The 19,715-nt window shown below is 43.0% G+C and overlaps 1 protein-coding gene across 3 annotated transcripts in view; it reads left to right on the plus strand.

Annotated features, from left to right (window-relative positions):
• Nucleotides 1-295: 295 nt before the first annotated feature.
• Nucleotides 296-19,715, plus strand: part of LOC138357412 (sulfotransferase 1A1-like) — a 73,211-nt gene continuing 53,791 nt past the window's right edge. For all 3 annotated transcript variants that reach the window (XM_069314267.1, XM_069314248.1, XM_069314257.1), the window contains exons 1-4: nucleotides 296-365; nucleotides 2,244-2,425; nucleotides 2,583-2,728; nucleotides 6,053-6,260. In XM_069314267.1, the coding sequence (XP_069170368.1) occupies nucleotides 356-365; nucleotides 2,244-2,425; nucleotides 2,583-2,728; nucleotides 6,053-6,260 (546 nt within the window). In that variant the 5' untranslated portion in view covers nucleotides 296-355. The remainder of the gene's footprint in view (nucleotides 366-2,243; nucleotides 2,426-2,582; nucleotides 2,729-6,052; nucleotides 6,261-19,715) is intronic.

A 19,715-nucleotide genomic window follows, 5' to 3' on the forward strand; every position in this document is an offset into this window, starting at 1 on the left:
TTCAAGCGTGAGAACGGGCGAGATTTTGGGAACCAACCGGAATTAATGCTCACAATTATTTAGACGAAGCGTTCTACTGTTCTTCCTTAACATAACTTTTGTGCCTCATTTTGCTCTATGTCCACTTACAGCTGGTTTATTATCATCTTTAAAATAAAGACTAAGCGTTAATTTTTACACGGAATTATTATCTCTAGATGGATGCGAGCACTTCATTAGCCGAGTTGGTAACACTGGGGTGTTGACTTGGGTGGAGCCTCAGCCAATGGCAAGTCATATGTGTTGCTTGTGTTGGTGTGATCTGTTGTGCTGCTGCTCCTCCTCCCTCCTTCAGTGTTACCTTCAGTGTCCGACGATGAGCTGCAGTGTGTAGACGTATTTATATGATTATTCTTCAGGGAAGACTATAGTTAAACTGATCATAATTTAGGGACGGTATAATTAACTGCTTTAATAACTTTTTGTAGATACAGTATTAGCCAAGTGTAGTAGTTCTCTTGGGGTGAGCAGAATGTATTTGCATTGTATTTGTTGCGAGAGGCACTGTGATTGGTGTAATTATGCAATATGAGTAAAGAAATTTACAAATGGTTGTAATTCTTGCCAACACTGTTAGGAGGGAATATTATGTTGAAGGGTCTGAAAGACCGGGAGCGTGTACTGCTCATCGCGGACAATGGTTCATGCACGCTGTAAATACTACCTTCCTTGTCATATGATCTTCCGCTTATTATGTAGAGCAACTCGTTGGTGTTTGGTGTCGTGCAGGAATAGGATAACAGTACAGCGGATGGCACATTTAACCCGGAGAGAATGTAATTTTGGTCCATCTCTATTATGGGTTAAGTTGACTTCTGTGAGGACTTCAAATAACGCAGCGTGAAATCAGCAACGTAAAAAAATTGCTGGTAACGAGCCTCGCCAATGGCGGAGTTTATACTATTTAAAAAATTTTATATATATATTTATCGCTGCCATTAAGCAAATTCTTGACAACGTGACTTGTGTGTGTTTAAAATAAATACCACCTCTTGATCGGTCGGCTTGTGATAGTAGGTTGACTTTAGTGTTGTGAAGGTAATATAGCAACTGTGTAGTTGTAAGTAGGAGTTCCTCCTAATAAAGTTTTGGCAGAATTAGTGAAGCTACTTGTACCTAATTCATCCAGCTTGTCGAATTTTGTTTGATATATCTAATAAATATTTACTTGTATAAACTTTTATTGGCAAGTGCGGCATTTGTGTACATCGATCATATTATTACTTCGGATTGCAGTGTTAACTTGCCCGGCATTATTTAGATATACTGTGACTTTGTGACACTTGCACAGGCAAGTGTTGCATGCATTGTTCAGTATTTAGTGTGGTAGTTCTGGTGACGGATGTTTAGTAGTTTTCTCTCTGCCCAAACATTCCCACTCCGCGAGTGGTGACTGGTGGCGTTGGTGACGCTCTATTACCTATTTTAAGATTTTATTTTCAAATAACTACTCGAATTACTTAGTGTTTGGGTAGAGTAGTCCTATTGTTATAAAATCTGAACGAAGTGCAGGAACCGGCTCATAACTGGTGGAGCTTTGACTCCTCTCCCCCCCCCCCCATTCCCCGACCCTCGTAATCTATAAATCTTCCATAATATTCCCCACCTAATACCCTTATGAGATAATTAATACAGCCCGTCCTAACAAAGACCCAAAAGTGATTCCATGCACCCGACAAACCCCGTTTATTAATGGAAAAACGATTTACACAAGACTTTCAACTGGTGACATTTGAACACTTCTGAACATGTTTACAAACTGATGGCGAGGATGATGAAGGGTTGAGCATAGGTGATATGACTAGTGGTCAGGGCTGTGTCGGTAGATTTCCTGTGTGTTATACGTGTCCCCAGGGAAAGGGGATACGAAAAATATTAATTCAGCCCGTCCTCGACTCTAGTCCATTCCATCCAGCAGACGACCCCAGACACTCATTTTTTTTTACATATTGTTCATTCAAACTGTGAGGACGGGCTGAATTAATATTTTTCGTATCCCCTTTTCCTGGGGTCACGTATAACACACAGGTAATCGACTGACACAGCCCTGACCACCAGTTATGTCACCTATGCTCAACCCTTCATCATCCTCGCAATCAGTTTGTAAACATGTTTAATAAAGTATTGACATTATACCTCACTGTTGTAATGCCTGACATAGACGAGGAATTTTAATGAGTTGACCGCTATAACGACCCGTTTAGGTGCATCTATGCATACGAAGCTGGCTAGTGGTCACTGGGTGGAGGCCATGAGCGAGGAGTGGCTGGCCAAGATGGAGGAGGAACAGACGCTCTACAACCATGGTATGGTCCGCATCAGGCCTGGAGGCTGGCTCTACCCGACGCTCTTCACCAAATATGCTGACACCATTTACAACTTCAAGGTGTGTTGTCATTGTTACTCTGATGACCCTTGAATATGGTTAATGTACGTGGTCGTGGGGACGGTGCTTGGATCCCTCGCCCCTGGTATATATGTGGGTGACAAATGTATACACTTGTGTGTTCTCTAATGTATACTACAATAAGGTTTCTCTCCAGTTCACTGAAGGTGACGTACTTGTGATGGGAATGCCCAGGTCTGGGACGACCTGGATGTTGGAGTTAGTGTGGACGATGCTTCACAACCCCGACCTGGACAACCAGAGGGCCGACCTGCCCATCTTCATCAGAGCACCGCATATAGAGTATGACATTTATTATTAGTTTATCAGTGTGATTGTCTTCGTAACGCCCGATATTAGTGGTATAATTATTGTAGTCTGATTGCTCCTAATAAATCAGTAGGCAAAAAAAAGTTAGTGTTAAGGGGGCGTCTGAGGATTATAGATGAAAGTTGTTCAATGTCGACCAATATTAATTTTTTAGTTGTATATGAAAAGTGCTGAAATTGTCAGTTTCAGTACTGCAGCGTAAATAGAATGGAATTTTTTTTGTTTTTTTCCCTCCAACGTTTTTTTTACACATTTTAAAGTCTACACTTTTTTTTTTTTTTTTTTTTTTATATATATACAAGTTGTTACATTCTTGTACAGCGTTTATATCTGAAACCCACGTTTCAGATATAATTATTGTGACACTTTTCTGACACATTAGTATATAATAAAGGATTTGGGGCTTTAGAATTTCCAAAACATCTTTAGTTTTCCTAATACAAATGTTCAAAGTTCCCCAAATTTTTTTTGCAAATATGGCATGTTTATTGCTATTATAAAATCAATAAATGAACTTAGAGAAAAATGAAAGCCCCCAATGTAGAGACATGCCCTCCACATATACTGTGTAAGTTTCATGTAAATTGAATAAAAAATGAATCGGTTTTGTAAACGTTTGTGTCAATTGAAAAATAAAAACAGAAATGAATAAAGTCTAAGGTTCTAAAATCTTTGGCTGAAGTTGACATCAACCAATTTTCTCCAAAATTGGCATCCTTACAGATAGGCTTACGTACAGTCAGGTGTGTAAGTTTGATGCAAATCGCCCGAAAAAAAAAAATTCCTTTTTTCTTAATTTTTTCCAATTAAACTAATTATAATTATTTGTTTAATATATGCTATTGTGATAGCAAAGAGTTATAGCTATGATTTCAGTTGACACTTTTGATAATCGATTTTGACTATTTTTGGCATAATTTTCACAACTACTTCAATATTTTTTTTCTCCCTTCCTATTTATGCTACGATGCTGAAACTTAGACCAGATGAAACACTTTTCATATAGAACTTGTCAAAAAAGTTTGAAATCGAACGAGTTTTCATTTTTGCATTTTTGGACCCAGATGCCCCCTTAAGCTGCTTCGTTTTAAACGAACCCTAATTTGGATCGCTCTTTTATGGAAACCAATTTTTTCGTAATGCTAGTTTAGCAAATGGCAGTAAATTGGCTGATTTGCGGACGTACCTTAGAATAATTATCATTTTGAAGACCAGATAAAATTAGCGAAGATTTTAAGTCTGTATGACTCCATCCTGTGTGACTGTGTGATGGGGATTTTTTAGCATAAAGTAGTTACATTTTTTTGACACTCTGTACTCCACTTCATATAGTATAGGGTAGCTGCACTAAGGCAGATGTACCTCGTGTATTAATACAAAAAATAATTAAAATATGGCAACAAATATTTATGAACCATTTTATATCTTGACAAAAGATATAATGTCTTGGCAATTTTTTAAATTTTTTAGATTAAATTTCATTAAACGGTTAATCTTGCATAACATTGCGCCGGGTGTGGATGAAATGTAGTGTTGCATGTTTGAAACCCAATCTGAATCGGATTGGGTTTCAAATCGGTATTATTCCTTGTAGCATTTCCTGTGTTTGTACTTTACGTTGGTAGAATACAGACCTAAGCTGGATTGTTCGATGGTTGGTGGTTTTGGTTAGTGCTAGTTATATTATTTTTTATTTTTGAGAGGGGGGGGGGGGAAAGGGAAGAGATTATTTTGGAAAAGCGCAAAGCCATTACGACTGACTTGGGAGGGTTCAGGATATATCTTGAGAGTTTGTGCTTGTTTGTAATTAATAAGGCATCGCCCTTGTTTGACTGTATACTTGGGTAATGCATTATGCTCTAATACTGTTTACCTTTTAACTTTATCTTGTATTACACGGCATAATTTCTTCAGCCTCTAGAGTTGTGTGAACATTGCAACTGATTTTTATTAGTTGTAAAACGGGGGGGGGGGGAAGAATTGTAAGTCATTAATAGGTGAATATTTCTTAAAGTGGTGCTGGGCGAGGCAATATGCCACATCATAAATGTTCCGTGGACACAAGGCCTGGCAGACTAAATACTTGTAGTTGCAAGAAATAAATACATCACAAATTTCAAGCTATGTAAATACTGGTAGGGGTGCTAACTCCGTCAACAGGGTTAAATGCATTTGTAAAGTCACTAGAAACTAATACCTTCCTTATGTGCTATAGTGAAAATTTTTGGTTCATTACCAAATCAATATTTGAACCAGTCATCTTCATGATTGGTCCAAATACTTTGGCTCCGTACTGTAGTTAAATAAATTCAGGTCTTTCCTGTGAAGCAATTGCTTCAGATGTCTTGGAAAAATATTTCTCTGCCCTCTAACACGTGTCTTGTGTAAGCAAGATTATCATGTCTCTAACTCAGGTGATTGGTTCTCTTATTAGTCATTCGATAATTTACCATTGATGCCAAACTGTCGAATTTACTTTTCACTCTCACACCAAATTATTTTCAGGAAATGGGACCTTTTGACAATTAAACCCATTCCCCCTGTATTGAGAGTACTTGTAACGTAATTAGACAGTAGGAATCGGTGCTATTTGAATTTCGGAAAAAACTATTTTCTACTTTAGTTGCAAAGTAAAGCTAACCTAACCTTCCCTTGACCTAATACACGCAGTCTGCGGTTTAATATTGTAAATGTGTGCTATACTAGGCGTTGGCATATTTGATTTTTCTTTAGTTAAATATTTTCAGACTAAAAAGTGAGGTAGAACTTTGTACTATTAACTGCTTAGAACGCCAATCTTTGTGCTATGGTGCACAGTTACAAAAACTGTCTTAACAGGAGAATGGGTTACACAATAGTGACTGATATCCTATGGCAGAATATAGGCTGTGGGTATAGATCATATTCCAGTTGTAAAGTGAAGCCTAATATTGTTTTCGGATAGTGATGGTTTTGTGACAATTAGTGTTTGGTTTAAATGTCTTTTTATTACCTCATATGTAGAGCGCATGTTTACGCATGTGATATTGATGCGTGCTTGAATGTGAAATTTAGTGTAAACTGAACTATCGAGTGCAACATGTCATGTGATTAGTAAAATACCATTCGGGTATGGGTTGCAATGTATGAAGGCTCATTATATTGGTGCTGCTGGATGGTTTATATGAAGAAATATATTACTAAAAGGTATCGCATAACTGGTGACCGTTTAAGAAGTTACTCTTAATGTATTTATTCTGCAGCAATGAAAGATACGTATTTCTGCTGTGGGAAGTGTAGTAATAACAAACATTCCAGCTTTGACATGATGCTTGATAGCAAGACCATAAGAAGCACTGTTGAGAATCCTCAGCAGATCACAGAAATGTTTCGCCAAATGTGTCCAGGGAAGAAGGTAGAAGACGGAGTGTTTCTGCAGATTAGCGAGGCTTTACCTGCTCCTAGAGTGATGAAGACCCACCTGCCCAGCACCCTCCTATCGCCTAGCCTTCTTCAAACCACAAAGGTCAGAGTTGGCTACTGTTCTCTAATGGTTTAATGGGAATAAAATGGTTGGATTTGCAATCTCTGCTTCATGAAGCGTACAGGAAAGTCTTGGACTGTTTGGAATCAAACGATTAAATTAATAATTAGTTAAAATAGTTAAAAAAGATAGTAAGTAAAATGTTGAAAGTTCCCTAATCCTGCAGGTTCTAATGCTTCATTTAAAGATTAATATTAGTCTTAATCTAGATACTGACAAGACTGTTTACTTAAATAATTGGATCAAATTTTAAACGTGGGAGCCATGTGTAGTGGACATGTCGTGACCTTTTCCTTTCCCTCCTTGAGCCGCCGCCACCACCATCTGTGGTTTACTTGTTGACAGGTTCCAATAACCCTGCTCGGCACAGAACCAGTATTTCTTGTTGTTGCTCGATAAGGTAGTGGGTAGAAGACTCCCCAGGCCTGCACGCACCCAGATTATCTTGCCGTAACCTGTACAATTTTGGATAAACTTTTACCTTTTTTCTAGGGTTGGAAAATATGACTTGTGCAAGGAAGTGTTTTACGTCTATATATATATCGGTCCCTCCACTCTTCACTGGGCAGACCATCCTTCGAATAGACAGTACGGTTTAATACTAAATGTAATAAGTACAATCCTGACTATTGGCATAGTACATACACTTGTGCTACATTTACCTCCCCATATATTCTCCTAATATCGTGTTGATACACTCAAACTTCTTAAGTTGAAGTTTTCATGTTCAATTCTATATACATAAGTTTAAATTTTTTTTTCAATTTTATTCAGCAATAGATTTTATACAAAATTTGAATATCCTGAGTTGCTTTATAATTTACTGAATAGTTTTGTTTTATTAGTTTTATAAAATTGTAATATCAATATAGCTATAGGTTAAGTACTAATTGTAATTAAGGAGCAATAGATGCTATTTACATGCTTGTCCTCCCATACTCCCAAAGTTAGGTTAGGTAGTGGTTTTCTACAGCTTTGCAGGTACTCTAATATTCACTATTTAGGTGTGATGCTGGCGATTAAGTGTTTATGTACTATGCCGATAGGATTGTATTTATTACATTCAATATTAAAACGTATTCTCTATTCGAAGGATGGGCTGAATTGTGTATCTTGTTTATCAACCTGTCAACTGAGGCTTTAGTTTATTGGTATTAAAATGTTATGTGCTCGAAAGTGTCGTCCACAACACGTAATTTCGTGGCTAATTAACCATATTAGTTTCCTCCAGCTCCACAATTCATGCCTCCCGTGTTACCTGGTCTAAGGTGCACTAAATTATTGAAGTTATAGCAGACATTATTTTCCTCCTTTGTCTACATTGAGCACTTGAGGTTATCTTGAGATGATTTCGGGGCTTTGTGTCCCTGCTGCCCGGTCCTCGACCAGGCCTCCACCCCCAGGAAGCAGCCCGTGACAGCTGACTAACACCCAGGTACCTATTTTACTGCTAGGTAACAGGGGCATAGGGTGAAAGAAACTCTGCCCATTGTTTCTCGCCGGCGCCTGGGATCGAACCCAGGACCACAGGATTACAAGTCCAGCGTGCTGTCCGCTCGGCCGACCGGCTCCCTATCTGTACCCGGCCACACGTTGTTGTGGTTCGGCAACACGACCGCTTTGGTGAGCCTCGGCAACCCCCCCCCCCCCCTCCCATCGTCCTCTCCACAATTTCCCACTCCCTCGTTCAATGCGTTCCCAAATTATCTGATGTTCCCATTTTTCTGATGAACATAAAATAATCTGATGTTCCCATCACTGAAAAAAAAGTTAAAATAACGAAATGGAAAGGAATGAAAAATATAAAATTCTCACAATGAACGGTATGGTAATAAACACGGCTCAATTCAAACGCAACGTCACACACAATTAAATAAAAAAGTAGAAATCTATGAAAATTCAGTTAATCAATGCAATCGGAAACATTGAAATGGAATTATACCATTAAGTATAGTGAGTGTTGCTTTTATGTGCAACAGATGGCCCTGTTTTTAAAAAAAAACGTTTCTTTACCAGTCACAGGTGTGGCATCTATAGAGTAGGTATATAAAAACCATGTGCGTATTCAAATGAAACTGTCAAAATTTCATAACAATCGGTGAGGAACTTTCGGAGATTGGCGACTTTGAACAGACGAACATCTATGTTTTTGTTGTTGAATATGACCGAAAGGGCATGATTGATTCTAACACGAATCTTCTTTGTTTTTTCTTTAATGTCGAGGGTACTTGAAAAATTTACTCTGCAAAAAGTTCCTATTCACACTTTATTTATGATCCGACGCCTAGAAGCTTTTCACAAGAACTTCTTACATTTTCAGACAATTGTACGTTCTCAGATCGTGTTTATATTCGTTTGGGTGAGGTGATAGGATGCATATCAATGGGAAAAGACAGAACATGAAACAGTGGGTATATTACGTGTTTTATCTTCTTGCTTCTGTGCTGGTTCGGGGTCTTCAAGTGCGTAGAATGTAATTGTGTTAATTGGCTGTTGATTGCTGGTTTTGACTGTGTAGGGCCTCGCTGATGTCTAGTCTCCTGCTATCGTTGTACATGTCGATAATTTTTCTCTTAAGATTTCTCTGATGGTCTGGTTGTGTGAGGAGATATGCTCCTTGATGGAGTCCTGTTTGTGCATTGTTAATTGCCTAGAAAGAAACGTTGTCTTGCCTATATACTGAGATCTTTGAGGCTGACAGTCCCAAAGTGGGCATGTGAAGGCATAAACGACGTCGGTTTCTTTCAAGGCGTTCGGTTTGGTGTCTGGAGAGTTCATGAGCAGGTTGGCCATTTTCTTTTGTAGTTAATTGTATCTTCTGATTCGTCTGTGGGGATAGCGTTCCTATAAATATCTTTCAAGAAACTTTAACTCGGTTTTATGAGTTATCGAAAACTTCCTGTAAAAGTCAAATAGGAGGTAAAAGTGTTCTGTTATTTGACTCTTCAGAGGTTGCCTGGCGTTTCACTTTTTGATGTCAACATAACCGTTAGAGAAGCCATTGTTGACTAGGACCTGCCTTACTCTAGAGTTCTTCGTCGACCTGCTTACAACCAGAGCAGTGAGCGAGAGCTTGGTTGACACAAGCATTGGCGACACTCCTTTTGTACCTGTCTGGGCAGTCACTATTGGCATCGAGACACATTTCTAGGTTTCCTTAGTGTAGACTGCCGTGTGGAAGCCACCATTCCTTTCAGTGACTTACAGCTAAAAAGGGCAGCCTCCTATCACTCCATCTTGTAAGTGAAAATTGATGCCAAATTTTGCCAGAATGCCTCCTTCAGCTGCTGCAAACATGACATCGGGTATCTGCATAAATAACCATACCTGCAGTATATGGCGGGCTTTAAAGTCAATGTCAATTAAGTCGACAAATTTTATTTATATAGATATCGATGGTACATTGTTAGGGCTAAGTTTGACATGGCAACCAGTTTTTCATCTTAAACTGAATTTATAGTTAGATAAATGCACAAAGTTGTCTGCCGAATGTGTACTTTGTCTTGTACACTCGGCGTTGAGTGTATAAAGTGCGTGAAGCTAAATAAGAATTTCCAAATGGTTCGGTTAAGGATAATTGCTTTCAGACTGTTAATCACTGCATACTTTCGGTGATCACCTAGATTGTCCCTCGCAAACCTGCAATACACTTTACCCCACACACTTCGTAAGCAAGTTTGATAGCTTCTTAAACTGTGTGTGTGTGTGTGTGTGTGTGTGTGTGTGTGTGTGTGTGTGTGTGTGTTATGCAGTGCTGGCAGCTTCCACTTTTCCTTTAGTACACGACCACTATACAATGCCCTCTGCCAATGTTTTTACAAAAGTTGCTTTTACACTTCCTACAGCCCTCTAAAAGCCTGCAGATGAGATTAAAACACCCCTTCCCCCACGATTATTCCACCTGTCTTGCATAAAAAGACTGACCCAATGACTACTTTGCCTAATACTATTCCTTTACCGTAATCGTATGCAAAGCAGTGTCAATGTTTATGGTTATTTCTTTATTATTTTTAGGAAAGTGGTTTACATATGAATAGTGCCATTGAATATTATTACAGCAAAGTAGCCACTGGGGTCAGCCTGAATATGTAAGATGGGTGAAAGTTGATTTCACCTCTAACCTGCCAGTCAGTATTTGCTACTCTTGCCAGTAGCAGTCCATGGGGAGAGCCCCCCCCCCCCCTGTATTCTCCCACCAGATCCACCTCCCCTGTCTTGTGGCCAAATAATGTGATCACAACAGAGGTTATTAAATTTAATTTAATGGTTTCCCTGAGGGCTGAGTTTAGTAGGCACCGTCATTTCAACGAGTCTCCGTACCACCATACCAGCATGTAGACCGCCCCCCCCCCCCCATCAATAAGAAAACCCCCGTGTGTTATTCCTGTACCAAGACATCACTCGAGACGGTTAAAGTCCCAGCTAACATCTTCTCAAAGATTCTCATAATTTGTCATTACTTAAGATTTTAAGTTTCTATGCAGATGTAAAATGTGTGGAGGGATCCCAACATCATATTTTCCTAACTCAGTGATGGGCTTATTATTCAACACATTTTTCTAATGACTTAAGATACACATTCTCTTGTAGTTGTCAAGGCGGTGTCAGTCACTCGCCACAGATTCTGAAACTGATGTTCATCCATTTCCATCCCGAATCTCCATGGCTATTTGTATCGGATGGATTCTCGATATTACCGATTCCCTCCCGCAGCCACCTCTTCGTTCATAATGATGGCGATTGCCAGCTGCAACCCACATTGTACCAGTGTACAGATTCACTAGTTCTTCTGTCCTCCTTTTCTCGGTTACCTTGTCACGGTGATTTTGCGTGATAATACCTCTAATTTGTAGAAGTCTTGGGTATGAAGTATTCAATATGGTCTCCTTCAGCAGCCAGCACATCAGCTCGTTCATTTCCAGATTCCAACATGGAAGGGTCCACAAATTTGACTACTCTTCCCTGATATGTTAATACTCTCGCAGCTCTTGATTTCGGCGACTATAGCAAGATTTTCTTCCCGATTTTGACTAAGGCTTTGTAGTGCGGCTTTTTGAATCGGTGCAAATCACTGCACGGTTAGTGTTTTGTTCAAGGAATCTTAACATAATAATGGCAGTTAGCTCTCTTTGAATTGAAGTCTTTGTTCTCAATTGTTGCTTTTTCTTAATTTCCGCGTTGAAAGGTATTATTCCTAATTAGTGTATGCACAAAGCCCTGCCATTGAAAAGATTAGATAACCCAACAGTATAGATTTTATCTAATTTTAGTCATGTAAATTTTCTAAACATACTTGTGCCACATTTCTTTTGTTAAACTATTTTGTGGTGATCTCATTGATATTTCCAGCATGGGTCATCCTCCCAGGGAGGAAACGCTCTTCTACAGGGATGACCTCACGGGCTTGCTCAAGCATGTGAAGTTCTTAGAGATAAGTTACATTACCTTGATTTTTTTTCGGGGTTTAGCGTCCCCGAGGCCCCATTGTCGACCAGGCCTCCTCGTTGCTGGACTGGTCAACCAGGCTGTTGGACGCGGCTGCTCGCAGCCTGACGTATGAATCACAGACTGGTTGATCAGGTACGCTTTTGGAGGTGCTTACGAATTCTTTTGAACACTGAGGGGTCGGCCAGTTATACCCCTTACGTGTAGTGGAAGCGTGTTGGAGTTTTTGAACCTCTGATGTTGATAGTTCTACCTATTGCAACTCTGCTATACATCGGGTATTCTGCGCTTCCTACAATGCCTTCTGGTTTCATGTGATGTTATTTCTGAGGTAGCAGATTGATCTAATGAAAGGTTTTTGCTATTTGTCTTTCTGTAAGCACAGAACTAGTTTTTTTTCTTGTCAATATTATTGTCAATGTAAGCTAGCCAAAGATGCACAAGCTTGCATTCAGTTCCTAAACTTCTGCTTTAACACTGGAGAGGGACGACAACTCCTGTAGATTACATATTTTGGCAGTTTTTGGGATTATGACTCATGGTTTCATTTTGTATACTTAACCTTATTCATATTGCTTTGGAAATAAGTGAAAGACTGGTGTGGCATAGTTCATGACAGAGTGCACATACTGTTTTAATTTTAAGCACGACAATATAGGCCCCAAGCCCATACCAGGTCATGGCTTTCAATGCCCTGAGTCTACTCATTCATGTTCCTATGAACCGGTTGAGCTCCTCTTTCCCTTGTTAGAGCAGACAGTGGAGTCAAGGTACCGATAGTGGTCATAACATTGCGTTTCACCATTAACTGTAGTTCATTTTCTCCGCACCTGTGATAGTATTCACCAAATTTTTATAATGGCTCTATCGGAGGCCTTGCTTACAGGTGTTACCATTAGTTAAAACAGACTAGGGCCACTTTGCCTGGTGATTTTTAACTGTAAACAGTTTGTGTAGGATTAGTTACCAGTCTTTCCCCTACAACTCCCCCCTCCCTTCATCCCCTTGCATAACTATTAATATAACATACAACATGGCGAGTCTGGATGTGGATCAATCTTGAGTGGTGTGGTTTGAGTGGAAGCCTCGGGGAAACACTAGAACTCAGCAGCACTGCACGTTGCAATTTTTATTACCCTGTGGTGGTGGTGGTGGTGTAGAGCGTGTGCTTGGGAACGCCCGTTTGTATAGGTTCCAACCCTTGTCACAGCTCCTCCAGAGTTTCTCTGATACATAGTTAGTGAGCACTGTCATCTCTTCACTATGCTAGTAGTATTTAAAATCTAATATAGTAAACCTGCACGTTCATAGTTCTCGCTCAACCCTTTGTCTTGGGTGACATGCATGTCTTCTCTTGTGGGTCATTATTACCTCTGCTACGTTCCCGCCAAACACACACCGGAACTACGACATTGGTACAACGTTCGAACAAGTTTTAACACTTCCTAACCAGTTATAAACACCAATATAGCAAGTTGTAACAACGTTCTAATACGTCATAAACACGTTAAGCAAAGATATAACAACTTTATTACAAACTAGCAGTACCCGGCCACGCAACGCTGTGGCTCAGCAACGCACATGCTGAGCCACGGCATGCTGCTGAGCCACGGCAACCTTTCCTGTCCCCCAGTCCTCCACACCATTCTCTCCTTGTCCGTCTCCTGTGCTTCCCAACCATTTGCCACTCCACCCTCCCCCCCCCCCCCCATTCCCCACTCCACCATCCTCTCTTCCTTCCCACCATGCCCCACTTCCCTATCCCTTTGCCCTCTCCACCATTCTCCAATCCCCCATCCCCTCGTCCCCATCATCTCAAACTCCCTTGTCCCCTCATGCTCCCCACCATCTCTCTTCTGCCCCTCGTCCGATGCCTTCCCAAATGGTCTGATGTTCCCATCAGAAAATTGGGAACATAAAGTGATCTGATGTTCCCATCACTGAAGTATAAGAAAGTTAAAAAAAATGAAATTAAAATATGAAAAAATAAAAAAAATAAACCATGCTCACGAAATAAACGGTATGGTAAACACAGTTGAATTCCAACGCAAATCACATAAAATAATCAAATGGAAAATAAATAAAAATCTGACAATTCAATTTATCAATGCAATCAAACATTGAAATGGAATTAACATATTTAGTATAGCGTGTGTGTAGCTCTTACATTTAACCGATGGCACTGTCAAGAAAAGCATAGTTTTACCAGTCACACCCTCTCACTGTCTGGCTCGTTGTCGTCGTGAGGGGGCTTGGTGGGCAGCTGCCGGAGTGTGATGCTCCATGGGTCAGTCCTCTGTCCTTTTACAGCCGTATGCTCCTGCTGCGGCCTTTACCAATTTTGCCAGACCCCTTTTCCTTTTACTCGTGTTTCGTTTTTCTTCCCCCTCTTCTATCAAATTGTCATTTCCTGCCGACCTTTTGCATGTTTTGATTATTCTTTCGACCTTCTTTTGTTTTGATGCCCGGGTGTTTGAGAAGGTATACTCATGCACCCGTAGAACTGTAGTACCCAACGTCTCGAGCAAGGGGACAGACTCACGGTTCTTAAGGTGGCGTTTGTCGGGCGTATACTCATGATGCACCCCTGGGGGGCCCTGGCAAGATTGGCGATAGCTTCTTGTTGGGTGTCCTGCCTCTAATTGTGGCTCCATGGTGGGTGTGGGGGCACATTCGTGAATGAAAGTTTTCCCTCGTTTTCAGGGCTGATAATGTTTCCCTTGTACTTTCTCAGGCTCGTGGGGTGGGCGACCAAGCCCCCGAGTCAGACTGTGTTGGAAGACCAGGCCCTGTAGCCCCTGCTGCATTGGGCCCCGACGACCTGACTACTCCCCCTCAGCTCCCCTCCGTCTGCGGTATGGAAGAGTCCCCAGCCCCCAGTGGTGACCACCTCGTCCCTTGGCACGGCTTCGTCTCTCATTGTGACTACTGCGCCTTTTACCCCCCCCATGAACTCTTGGGGGTTCTCAACGCCGTTCACGCCACGGCCCCACTCGCACGATCCCTTCCCGTAATGCTACTTACAACACCTTGTTTGGTCCAGCTACGTGGGCTAAATACTTTGATCTCCTCCATCTGGATTCAACTCCTCCTGACGATTTCTCCCTCCATAAAAACCTTGTTGATTCGGCAGATGCCTCTGTTACTTTTAACTCCACCAGTTACGGTACGCATGTCGTCGCTGCTCCCTCTTGGGATGCAGCTACTCGCTTAGCCGCTTTGTCCTGCATTGGAGAGACCCCTGTTCGGGTCTTCAAAAACGCTCGGTTAAATGCCAGTTATGGGACTTTTCTCCTCCCTCACCATGTTGCAACTGGTGTTTGGGACCACAAAGATTGTCATGAGGATATTAAACATATGCTCGAAGCCCAAGGCCATTCTATCCTCCAGGTGGATACGTTTACTCGACCCCCTCGTGGTCGTCGCCGTCAGCCCCTTCGAGTTGTAAAAATCAACTTTGATAGTAGGACCCTTCCGTCCTCTATTATTCTTGCTGGTGCCAGATGCTCCGTTCAGGAGTACATTCCCCCTCCTAGACTTTGCAATAAGTGTTGGAAGTTCGGGCACGGTGTCCTCAAATGCACCAGTACTGTGTATCTGTGCCCTATGTGTGGAGACGATAGTCATTCTAAGTCCGAGTGCACTTCTCCACAGGCTCGCTGCCTGAATTGCAGTGAGGCCCACCCTACCCTCTCACGCTCGTGTGTACACTACAAACTTGAAGCCCCCCTCAACTTGAAGCACCGTGATCGTCTGTATTTTCCTGAAGCGAGACGTCAAGTTCGTCGTCTCGCCTCTTTTGCGGGCGTATCCTACGCTCGCGTGTTGTGTTCTACCTCTCCTCGTTCTTCCCACCTTCCTCAGTCTCACAACCTATTCCAGGCCTTAAACCTGACCACACCCACCACCTCCTCCCCTATTCCTTTGCCTCCTGTCCCAGATGGTCTCCCTCCTGGTTCTCCATCTGGGGTTTCCCCCCCCCCCCTTCCTATCCAATCCACCATATCTCCTTTGTCTTCTTCCCCATCTCCACCCCCCCCCCCTCTTTCCTCCCAACCCTTCCCCAGTCTCTTGACCCTCCACGCCACCTGTCTGTCCAGGCTGATATCCATCATCCTCCCAGCAGTCTTCGTGTTATTCGCTCTCGCTCCTCTTCTGCTGGGACCATTGAGTCTGTCGCCCGATATGTTGCTATGAAACGCCTGTCTCTTCGTGTCAGAAACGTAAGCCTGGCTCCTCTCCTTCCTCTCCAGCGGGTAAGAAGGCTTCGCCCTCTTCCTCACCCCCTCCCTCTGACTCTGTCACTACATCCCATCCCATTTAAGTGGTCGAACTCCCCTGTCCCAGATATGGAGGTTTCTTTCGCCCCAGATTCCCTCTCGGTTGCTGCCCTTGCTGAGGCGCACTCCCTGCCTTCTGTCTCCCCCCTCCCCTCCTCCAGCTGTCCTTGCCTGCCCCTCTCGGTTGTCTCCTCCCCATCCGGACCCCGTAAGTCCGCCTCTGGTCTGTCCTCTTGCTCCCTTCCCTCTATACTTACTAAGTTTACCCATGTCCCTTAACCTTGATTTTGCCAACCCTGATCCTGAGATTCTTTAATAAACTGTGTTCTTCTATACCTTCATTTCATTTTTTGTTCTGTTCCTGTCCTTTCTCTTTGGTAATGTCTATTCTTCAGTGGATTCGTGGATTTTATGCTAAATTCCATGAACTCCTACTTCTATTTACAGTTTTCACCGCTTTGTGTTTGTCTCTAGGAACCCATGCTTGGTGCTCGTCCTGGTCACTTTCGCGGTTATTCTTTTCTCCCCCCCCCCCTCCAGCTATTGCTGGGACCCGTAACTCTACTGCTCTCTTATTTCGATTTGATATTACCTTCGTCCCCCTACTTCTTCCGTCACCTATCCATTGCTCTGCTGCCCGTGTTTTTGTTGGTAAATGATAGTCTGTTCCATTTATCTCCCCCCCCCCCCAAATGTCCCGCTTTCCCTTCCTGATCTTGAGCACCTCCTGGACTCCTTGCCAGTGCTCCTTTTGGGTGATTTAAACTGTCGACATTCCCTCTGGGGTGATGTTCTGACAAACACCCGAGGCTGTCTTCTCGAACCGTTCGTCCTCGCTTCTTCTCTCTCTCTTCTGAAATCTGGTGAGCCCACTCATGTGAACTCTCGAACTCGCACCCTTTCCTGTCTTGATCTTTCTCTCTTGCTCGTCGTCCATTTACTTAGATTTCACGTGGCAGGTTTTTGATGACCTCCATAAGTGATCATTTCCCTATCCTCGTTTCCATTTTCTCTTTCAACCCTCCCCTCTCCTTCCCTAGGTGGCAGTTTGCCAAGGCTGACTGGTGCCTATTCACCCTCCGTGCTACTCATTCTGACCTCTCCCTCTCTGCCTCTTCCTCGCGCCCTCCTCCTCTTTTATGACACTGTCTTTAGCACTGCCCTCCACTCTATTCCTCGCTCTTCCTCCCGGGGCACACGGAAGTACGTTCCCTGGTGGAATGCGGAATGTGCTCGGGCTGTCCGCTGTAAGCGTGCAGCCTGGAAGAAACGCCGCCGCCGGCAGACGCCGTCCAAAACAGAATAAAAGAATCAGCCAAGTGCGGTGGCCTGTAGGACCATCCGTACAGATAAACGTGAGAGTTGGAAATCTTATGTTTCCACCATTACGTCCGATACTCCTCTGCCGCAGATCTGGAAGAAGATCCGCAAGATTGCAGGCAAGTTCGTTCCGGATGTCTTGCAGGTTCACTGCATCCGTGGTACACTTGTGGCGGATCCAGTGCAGGTCGCGACCGAACTGGGTTCCCACTTTTCTTCTGTTAGCTCTGGTTCTCATCTTCCTCAATACTTCCTTCTTCATAAGCCTGTTCTTGAATCTTATCTTTAGATTTCCGCACTCGTCTCCGCCTTCCCTATAACGATCCTTTCTCTCTTTCTGAACTTCAGTCTGCCATGGCCCTCTGCGGATCTACAGCGGCGGGCTCGGATGACGTTCATTATGAGATGCTTCGCCATCTCTCCGTGCACGTTTCGGTATTTACCGAGTCTTTATAACCAGGTCTGAGAGTCGTCGTCCGTCCCTGAGGACTGGCTTGATGCCATTGTACTCCCAATTCGGAAACCAGGGTCTCTCGGAACGTCCCCTAAAGACTTCCGCCCTATTGCTCTAAAGAGTTGTGTTTGCAAGCTCTTTGAACATATGGTAAATGACCGTCTGATGTGGTTCTTGGAACACCATCGCCACCCCTCTCCTTCTCAATTTGGTTTTCGTAAGTGCCGCAGCATGACTAATGTCCTGGTGAACTTGGAGGTCTATATTCGTACTGCTTTTGCTGCGAAGTCCTCCGTTGTTGCTGTCCTTTTTGACCTTGTTAAGGCTTATGACACGACTTGGAGATACCATATTCTATCCCAACTTCGTTCTTTTGGCCTTCGTGGTAATCTCCCTCTCTTCCTTCAAAGCTTTCTCTCTCGTCGTACCTTTCGAGTCAGGCTTGGTGCCACTCTCTGCCTCTTTTCAGCAATACGAAGGTATGCCCCAGGGTGGTGTTCTGAGCACTATTCTTTTTCTGGTTGCCCTGAATGGTCTTCTTTCCTCCCTTCCTTCTGGCATCTTCTCTGCTCTTTATGTTGACGATCGTACTCTTTGTTGTCAGGGTGGTGATTCGCCTCTCCTTCAACGGCGGCTTCAACTTGCGATTGATGCCGTGTCATCTTTTGCCACCAATCATAGCTTCAAGTTCTCTAGTACTAAGACTTGTGCAATGACGTTTACTCGGAAGTGGGTTGTTCTTCGTCCCTCTTTGTCACTTTATGGTCATCTCCTTGAGTACAAAGATTCCGTGAAGCATTGGGGTTATTCTTTGACACTCGTTTGTCTTGGTCCCCCCCATGTCTCTTACTCCGTGTTGAATGCTCTAAAGCCCTGAACCTACTTAAGGTTTTGTCTCGTACTACTTGGGGAGCGGATAGGCGCACACTCCTCGATTTGCATTCCTCTCTCGTCCTGTCTAAGCTAGATTATGGTTGCCCTGCATACTCTTCTGCTTTTCCTCCTACTCTTCGCCGTCTTGATCCTTTGCACCATACTGGGTTGTGCCTCAGCTCTGGTGCTTTTCGTTCAACTCCTACCCTCGGCTTGTACGATGACACTGGCTTTCTCTCCAGGATCTCCGTGATCGCTACAGTCTTCGCTATCTTGCACGATCCTTACTGCATTCCCCCACTCGCTTCTATCGTGCTTTGACTTTTACCCCTCCTGTATTTCCTGTTCCTCTTCACTTCCTTCCTCTTTCTGACCGTTTGTCTCGCTTACAGGGTTCTCTTTCAGCTAACATTACCAATGTTTCTCCACGTATTGTTCCATCCTTGCCCCCCGTGGAGGGTCCCCCTTCCCAAATTTTGTACTTCTCTGACCCGCATCACTAAAGTTTTTACCCCTCCTTCAGTTTTGAAACGCCTCTTCCTTGATCACTTTTCTTCTCACTCCCACTCCGTTCCCATATTCACCGATGGGTCTGTCTGCTGACGGTGTGGGTTACTGTTGTTTTTCCTGACCACTCTTATATGCGTCGCCTTCCTCCGGAGGCTAGCATCTTCACAGCAGAACTTTGCTATTCTCTATGCTCTTTGTCTCCTGCTTTCCCAGTGTCAATCCTCCTTTGTGGTGATAGTTTACTCTCGTAGTGCCCTCATGGCGTTAGGGTCCTTTAATCCGGTCCACCTGGTGGTTGTCGAGATTCAGCATTGGCTGTTTCGTATCTCCAGTAAATTTAAGTCGGTTGCATTTTGCTGGGTTCCCAGCCAAGTTGGTGTCTCAATAAATGAGCGTGTGGATGCTGCCGCTAAGGAAGCTATCCGCGCTTGTCCCATTTCTCGTGAAAATATTCCTTATTCCGACTTTTACCCAGTTATTCATGCCTCCGTCCTTGCACGCTGGCAGAGTTGTTGGTCTTCTGTTATTGGTAACAAACTGCGTACTCTTAGAGTC

Source organism: Procambarus clarkii, chromosome 7, assembly GCF_040958095.1.
Source record: "Procambarus clarkii isolate CNS0578487 chromosome 7, FALCON_Pclarkii_2.0, whole genome shotgun sequence".
NCBI classification, from domain to species: domain Eukaryota; kingdom Metazoa; phylum Arthropoda; class Malacostraca; order Decapoda; family Cambaridae; genus Procambarus; species Procambarus clarkii.